Source organism: Cupressus sempervirens, chromosome 7 (genome assembly GCF_028749045.1).
Source record: "Cupressus sempervirens isolate cs-2001-9-10 chromosome 7, ASM2874904v1, whole genome shotgun sequence".
NCBI classification, from domain to species: Eukaryota; Viridiplantae; Streptophyta; class Pinopsida; order Cupressales; family Cupressaceae; genus Cupressus; species Cupressus sempervirens.
The window spans coordinates 821,387,060-821,396,440 of NC_143124.1; the positions used below are offsets into that span (position 1 = coordinate 821,387,060).

General features: G+C 34.6%; 1 protein-coding gene across 1 annotated transcript; it reads left to right on the forward strand.

Annotated features, from left to right (window-relative positions):
* Positions 1-7,953: 7,953 nt before the first annotated feature.
* Positions 7,954-8,825, forward strand: LOC149549928 (uncharacterized). Its single transcript, XM_089794984.1, has one exon. It carries the CDS (start codon positions 8,097-8,099, stop codon positions 8,637-8,639), a length of 543 nt encoding a protein of 180 aa, XP_089651110.1. The 5' UTR covers positions 7,954-8,096; the 3' UTR covers positions 8,640-8,825.
* Positions 8,826-9,381: the final 556 nt, after the last annotated feature.

Sequence of the window (9,381 nt, forward strand, 5' to 3'; positions counted from 1 at the left end):
TAACCCTGACTCTAACTCTAACTCTAATTCTACCCTTGACCCTAACCTTAACTCTATATAACCCTAACTCTATACCTAATTCTAACCCTAACCCTAAGCCTTACTATAACCCTAATCCTAACTGTTATTCTAACTCTAACACTAATTCTAACCCTAAATCTAACCCTAATTTTAACCCATATTCAAACTCTAACCCTAACTCTAACTCCAACTCTATCTCTAATCCTAACCCTACCCCTAATTCTAACCCGAACACTAACTCTAACTCTAACCCTAACTATAACTATAACTCTAACTCTAATTGTAACCCTAACCCTAACACTAACCATAAACCCAACCCTAATCCTAACCCTAACCCTACCCCTCATCCTAACCCTAACACTATATATAATGCTAATCCTAACCATAACACTATATGTAACTCTAACTCTGACCTTAACACTAATTCTAATCCTAACCCCAACCCTAATTCTAACCCCAATGCTAACCTTAACTCCAACTCTATCTCCAATTTTAATTGTAACTCTAACTTGATCCTTAACTCTAACTCTAACTCTAATTCTAACCCTAACTCTAACCCTAACTCTAGCCTCAATTCTAGCCCTAATTCTAATACTAACACTAATACTAACACTAACATTAATTATAACGCTAACCCTAATGCCAACCCTAACTCTAATTGTAACCCTTGTGCTAACCCTAACCCTAATTATGACCCTAACTCTATCTCTAACCCTTCATCTAACTCTAATTCTAACTTTAACTCTAGCTCAAACCCTAAATCTAAATCTAACCCTAACCTAACCCTAATTCTAACCCTAGCTTTATTTGTACTTTAGTTGTAGCCCTAACACTAATTCTTACCCTTACCCTAACCCTAACTCTAACTCAATCTCTAACCCTAATTATATTTGTAACCCTAATTCTAACCCTAACCCTAATCCTAACTCTAACTCTAACTGTAGCTCTAATTCTACCTCTATCCCTAACCTATATATCCCTAACTCTAATCCTAATTCTAACCCTAATCCCAATTCTAGCCCTAACCCTAACCTAATTCTAAGCCTAATTATAACTCTAATCCTAACTCTAACTCTAACAATAACTCTAATTCTCACCCTAACCCTAACCCTAACTCTAACCCTAACACTAATTCTAACCCTAACTCTAACTCTAGCTCTAATGCTTATTATAATCCTAACCCTAATTTTAACCCTAAATCTATCTCTATCTCTTACCCTAACTCTAACTCTAACTTTATCTCTAATTCTAACCCTATCCCTAATTCTAACCCTAACTATACCTCTAACTCTAACTCTAACTATATCCCTAATCCTAGCATTAACCTTAACCCTGACTCTAACTCTAAACCTACCCCTGATCCTAACCTTAACAATATATATAACTCTAACTCCAACCCTGACCCTAATTAAATCCTAATCCCAACCCTAACTATAACCCTAACCCTAAATCTAACTAGGTAACTCTAACCCTAACCCTAGCTCCAACTCTATCTCTAACTTTAACTCTAACTTGAATTGGAACTCTAACTCTAATTCTAACCCTAACCCTAATCTTGTCCCCAATTCTAACCCTAAATCTAACTCTAACTCTAACTCTTAAACTAACACTAACACTATCACTACATGTAATTTTAACTCTAACTCTAATTGTAACCCTAACCCTAATGCTAACCATAACCCTAACATTAACCCTAACCCTAACTCTAACCCTAATTCTAACCCTAACCTTATTTCTAACCCTAAATATAACCCTAACCCTAACTCTAACTCTAGCTCTAACCCTAAGTGTTTTTATAACCCTAACCCTAACCCTAACCCTAACTATATTTATAACCCTTGCCCTACTTCTTACCCTTACCCTAACCCTAACTCTATCTCTAATCCTAACTATATCGGTAACCCTAATTCTAACCCTAACCCTAATCCTAATTCTAACTCTAATTCTAAACCTAACCCTAACTCTAACCCTAACCCTAAGTCTAGCCCTCACCCTAACTCTAGCTCTAATTGTAACCTTAACCCTAACAATAACCCTAAATCTAATCCTAACTCTAATTCAAACCCTATCCCTCCCCCTAATTTTAATCCTAACTCTAACTCTAACCCTAACCCTTACCTTTACACTATCCCTAACCCTAATTCTAACCTTAACCTTGACCTTAACTCTAAGTCTAACCCTAAACCTAACCCTAACCCTAACCCTAACCCTAACACTAACCTTAACCATAAACATAACTCTACCCCTAACTCTAACCCTAAATCTAACTCTACCATAATTGGACTCTAACCATAACCCTAACTCTAATTTTAATCCTATCTCAAACCTTAACCCTAACCATAACTCTAACCTTAACCTTGACTCAAACCCTAACCCTATCCCCACTACAACCCTAACCATAACGATAACTCTAACCCTAACCTTAACCATGAGCATTACTCTAACCCTAACGTTGACCATAAACATAACTCTATTCCTAACTCTAACCCTAATTCTAACGCTACCATAATTGGACTCTAACCCTAACCCTAACCCTAACCTTAATTTTAATCCTGACTCAAACCCTAACCCTAACTCTGACCTTAACCTTGAATCAAACCCTAACCCCAACCCTAACCCTAGCCTTACTATACCCCTAACTCTAATCATAACTCTAACCCTAACGTTAACCATGACCATAACTCTAACCCTAACCTTAACCATAAACATAACTCCAATCCGAACCTTAACGAAAACTCTAACAGTAACCATAACCATAACTCTATCCCTAACCTTAACCATAGCTCAAACCCTAGCCCTAACTTCAACCCTAACCCTAATGCTAACCTTAACCCTAATTCTATCCCTAAGGTTAACATTAAATGTAATGGTAACTTTGTCCCTAACCATATATCTACCTATGACTATAACATTTTACATTACAATATCCCAAAAATATAATATTTTTTTAATCTAAATTAAATTCCTTATATTAAATTTTAAAAAATATTTGACTCAAACCCTAACCCTAACCTAACCCTATCCCCACTATAACCCTAACCATAACCATAATGATAACTCTAACCCTAACCTTAACCATGAGCATTACTCTAACCCTAACCTTAACCATAAACATAACTCTACCCCTAACTCTAACCCTAATTCTAACTCTACCATAATTGGACTCTAACCCTATCCCTAACCCTAACTATAAGCATAACTCTAACCCTAGCCTTAACCATGAGCATAACTCTAACTCTAGATTTGACTCCACCATAATTGGACTCTAACCCTAACCCTAACACTAACCTTAATTTTGATCCTAACTCAAACCCTAACCCTAACTCTAACCTTAACCTTGATTCAAACCTTAACCCTAACCCTAACCCTAGCCTTACTGTAACTCTAACCCTAATCATATCCATAACCATAACTCTAACCCTAACCTTAACCATGACCATAACTCTAACCCTAACCTTAACCATAAACATAACTCTAATCCGAACCTTAACCATAACTCTAACAATAACCATAACCATAACTCTATCCCTGACCTTAACCATAGTTCAAATCCTAACCCTAACTCCAACTTTAACCCTAATGCTAACCCTAACCCTAATTCTATCCCTAAGGTTAACATTAAATGTAATGATAACTTTCTCCCTAACCATATATCTACATATGACTATAACATTTTACATTACAATATCCCAAAATTTTTATTTAAAAAAAAATCTAAATTAAACTCCTTATATTAAATTAAATTTTTTTTTTTACTCAAACCCTAACACTAACCCTAACCCTATCCCCATCCCCACTATAACCCTAACCATAACCATAATGATAACTCTAACCCTAACCTTAACCATGAGCATTACTCTAACCCTAACCTTAACCATAAACATAACTCTACCCCTAACTCTAACCCGAATTCTAACTCTATCATAATTAAACTCTAACTCTAACCCTAACTATAAGCATAACTCTAACCCCAACCTTAACCATGAGCATAACTCTAACCCTAGATCTGACTCTACCATAATTGGACTCTAATTCTAACCCTAACCTTAATTTTAATGATGACTCAAACCGTAACCCTAACTCTGACCTTAACCTTCACTCAAACCTTAACCCTAACCCTAACATTAGCCTTACTATAACCCTAACACTAACCCTAATCATAACCATAACTATAACCATAACTCTAACCCTAACCTTAACCATGACCATAACTCTAACCCTAACCTTAACCATAAACATAACTCTAATCTGAACCTTAACCATAACTCTAACAATAACCATAACCATAACTCTATCCCTAACCTTAACCATAGCTCAAACCCTAACCCTAACTCCAAGCCTAACCCTAATGCTAACCCTAACCCTAATTCTATCCCTAAGGTTAACAATAACTATAATGGTAACTTTGTCCCTAACCATATATCTACATATGACTATAACATTTTACATTACAATATCCCAAAAATAAAAAATATATATTTTTATCTAAATTAAACTCCTTATATTAAATTCAAAAAAACATTTTGAAGCATAATTTTATAGTAACTCCTTACAACTCTAATTAAAAATTAATTAACAATTTTATAGTAACCTTATCAAAATAAAAAATAAAAAATAAATATTTTTCCTATTGCGTCGCGACTGCCACTAGCTTATATATATCTCTATATATATTACGCCGAGAGTAATCATTCTCGAGGCGCCTATTTTTATTTTCATAAATCCCAACTTTGATTAAAATAACTTTGGGATTAAATAAAAATAGGTGCCTGGAGAACGATTACTCTCGGCGTAATATATATAGAGGTATATATAAGCTAGTTTATTTTGTCACAAGGGCTTGTTTGTTAGCTAGCATGCTGTCAATACTAACCCAATTACACATGTCAACAATCTCATGACCAATCACCACCATCACATCATTCACCTGGTTGCCTCTTTTGTAAGTATGTTGAATGGACACTTCTCGAAATCTCGATATGAGGGCATGGGTGTCATTGGTTAGTAAGAAAAATTTCTAATTTATTTTACTTTGTCACTTAACTACCTCAATAATGAGCTCGGAGTCACCCTCAATAATCAAGTTTTGATTTTTGATTGAACTGGCATACTTGACAGTCTCATGGATGCTACAAAGTTGTTTGTATTCTTACCATAGTTGCTAGTGTAAGCCATTACTAGATTACCTTTATCATCCCTAATTATTCCTTCCATAGTAGCAAAACCATTCTGAGCCAAATCATAATAACATGTTGTGTTATGTTAGATGAACAACATATTGGGGAGTGTTAAAAAACTAATTAAATAAGTTATTTATGTTAGATGACTATTGACTCAAGGAGTGTATATAATTCTCAATAAAAAGATCAAACTCTAGAAAGTTGTGCAATGCTAGATGATTCATATTTTTCATATGTATGTTATTGGCTAGCAAGTTTTGTTATGATAGGTGACTCATAGACTATTTTGAAACACTTTAGGGAGAACAACAAAGGAGAAAAATAGAATGCCACATTGTACTAGATGATCAGATCAAAGGTTAAATATCTAGATATAGATTAATAAGCATGTCTTAGAGGAATTATGAAACACATTTTCACTATCATTCTAGGGGCACATCAATGAATAAATACATGTAATAAGGAGCCTTATTATACCCCCTTAAGATGTCAACATATTTCTATGTTGATATCTTAAGAAAAATAAAGATCAATTTCAAGGATAAATACCTTCATGTCCAAGGATATATCTTTGTAAATAATGCATGCTTATAAGCTAGAAATGAGTTCCTTTCAAATACTACAAATATTCAATAAAGGAGGATATTTTAAAAAGTAAATATCTTGGAATTGGAGGAAAGGGATCTTTATTAGAATATATTATAATTGTAGAAAAGGAAAAGAGGGAGAACATGGATTTTTTTTGAAGGATATATATACCTCCATTAATAAAGGAGATCCTCAGATAATGATAGATTTGTCTACACCAAAAGAGGAAGGAGATCCTTATCTAGAATACTTACCTTTCCAAGAGCTAAGAAATGAGATTTATTGATGAAGGATGTATAATTTCTACACTAATGAGAGATCATCATAAAAGATATGCACTTTCATTTAAAGATAATAAATAGAGATGACACCTCCAAGCAAGGAGGAGAGCCTAATGAAGGACATACGACTCTACCCAAGGAAGGGGATATTTATAATAGATGCATCTCCATAAGGGAAAAATGGTTCTTTATTCTAAAGAGACATATTTTGAATCAATGTGGTACATTGAATATATTTGGAAGGAGAACATAGAATGCAAATTTCAAAATGAGTTGAAAGAAAGTACATGTAGTCCTATTAATGTAAGAGAATAACAATTAGTCTTTCTCATAGGAATTAGTAGTTATGAATTATCTATGATGATATTATCTTATAACATTGATAGAACAAATGCAAACCATGTTTAGTAATGTGACTTATTAGAAATCTTAAGTGTTTCTAGAGCTACTAGCTATTATTTTGCACCTCCATTGTTAGACACGTGTTGTGTTTTAGAGTGAACAAATATCCAACATATCATTATGTTTAAAATATAATTATACTACAAAATATTATGCTTTAATAAAAGAATTTAAATAATTATAAATTGGACTTTTAACAACTTTTATTAATTCCTGCCATTATACTAAAGACTAATCTTTTTACATCACCGATTAGTAATTAATTGCCCTTTTGGAAACCATGCCAACAACCATATCCTACACCCTAAGCTAGCCTAGTGGTGAACTTGTACTCTTGAAAGAAAGGTCAAATGTTCAAATCTCACAAGGGGTTGGGGTATGCAAGTCCATTTTAGGCATAGTTAGGTGCCTTTCTCAACAGGGTCACCCTTAAATTATGGTATGTGAGTCTCATTTTTGGCATAGTTAGGTGCCTTTCTACAACATGGCCACCCTTAAACACCACAGACTAAGGAAACAATTAAGTAAAAAGTAAGTCAACTTTGACTATTTAACACTTTTAGTATACGAGTCAATCATTAGTGTGTGATATTCATAACCAAAAGTACAATGTAATTTTATATCATTGTCACCATATATAAACTCAAAGCTAATGTTTTGAACTATAAAAGAATATTCACTCTTCTTTGTTTTTTCTCATTGATCTTAAAATTTTTACTTTCTTATTTAGATTTAAGAAACACGCTGAAAATATGATTAGACATGCTTAATCTTTTCTTCAAAACTTTTCATACATGAGGGAGGTGGGAGGTGGCAGTCAAGAACATTGCATGTGCCTTGTCCGGGAACATTTTGGCTACATGTCCCATGCGAATACAGCCATATTTGTTTCTCAAAATTCATGTGTAGAAAATCGAAATTGAATCTCCATTTTATTTGAAATTTGTTGTAATGAAGACTCCTACCAAATAGTGTGTTATTAAATTTGACGGAATCCTTTTCACATTTGTGTACGAGCCTTTTAATTGTTTTTTCATGGAAGACTTGTCATATCGATGCTCAAATAATTGAGAATCGAGAAAAATGCACCAGTGTGAAAACTGGGTTGAAACCGTAGGCTCATTTCAGGGAGCTTGGTATCCATGTATACTATGTGCGCAGCCGTTATTAGTATTTATTTAGAGAATCTTCTTTTTTGAATTGAATAACATATATATTACTTTAAAAATGATAATGTTACTCTATACTTTTTAAGATATTAAATTTCCAATAGCCTCAGTCGAGCACAACTACTTCACCAATGAAGCGACGAGTTTTGTATTTTAAAGAAACTTGTCCGACGGGGACATCGTGTTCTGTAAAAGACAAACCCGCATATTAAGCGAAGTCCGCGTGAAAAAACAGCTGTAATTTTTAATCATTACGTTTGCGGCATCCGCCTCACTTTTATCACTAAACCGAGTAGTTCCAGCTAGCACGGATCAAAATGGTTGATTAAAACTTCACTCACAATACTGGACTCCATCACTATATATACGCACAGATTTCATTTCTCAGTATATTGCATTTCGCAAACTAAAGCAAGCATTCACTGCTAACATTGCTATTAATAGATTTCAAAGTCATGGGAATTGTATCTGCAGAGAAGCCCCTGATCAAGAGGCGTTTGTGGAATATGGTGACCGTTGTCGTTTTCCTCACCAGAAAATGTATGTTGAAGCGCAGGTATTTGCAAGAAGGATTTACAAAGAGGGGAAAGCTGTTGGCAAATAATGTGCGGAATATAATGTCTCGTAGCGGATCGAGTGGGCCATTTGGGGTCAGAGAATACGAATTCTCATGCTCCAACAGCCCTGCGTTCACAAAACAAAGGCATGAGCACAATTATTTCTCGTGCATACGTCCCACTTCTTTTGGGGACGAGGAGGAGCGCGATATGAGAGTAGACATTTTGCAGCCTTGCAATTTTCTTGCAATTGAAGATTCTGAAACAAAGACGTGCGATTTGGGCGATGGAGAAGAACTGGGTACACCAATGTCTCGATCGATTGAGGTTAGAGTTGATAGAGAAGCAGAGGATTTCATTGCAAGATTTCACAGCCAAATTAAATATCAACGGCAGATATCTTTGTTACAGTATGAGGAGATGCTTGCTCGAGGTACTTGATTGTGATCTGTCCGATTCGACGGATTTTTTTGCTATAGCTCTGATCCACATTAGTTTAGCTGTAGGGGTAAATATGTTTTGATGTGCACCCGAGATTTTTATTTTTCATTTCCAGCGGATCAGTTTCTCATTGATTGTACATGGTTTGTTTTTCAAAATGGGAGTATACTTCTATGCCGATAAAAATTTATAGCTGTTGGTATCTATTTCATACCAGAATTGAATTTTGGTGGATTGGTATGATAAAAACAAAACATACCATCACTCTCATCACTAACTCGTCATAATCAATCAAGCAATTCAATTACAACTATTTAATTATATCTAATGATTTGGACAACCCTGTGAAATAATTACAAATTTGCGACCGCGTTTGACAGTAACACATTGCTTATTCGACTTCTTTTTTAATGTAAAAATTACATTGCTTATTCGGTCGAAAGAAACTAAAAACAAATCTCGATTCATAAAATATCAGTCGTATCGATTTGATGTGTTGTGTCTGTCTTCCACAGTAGATTGATTGTGATGTGTCGTGTCTGTCTTCCACAGTAGATTGATTGGGAAACGAATAAAAAAGATGCCTTTGGTTTTGGTAAGGTTGTTTTGAATTGAAATATTAGCCGATAGGCTTTTACCTACGCTCACTCCAATCACCATATACCACGTATTTCAACGTGTCCCCAAATTTAGAGTAACACGTATTTTGCGAAGGCAGGCCTGGTAAAATTCCCAAGAAAAA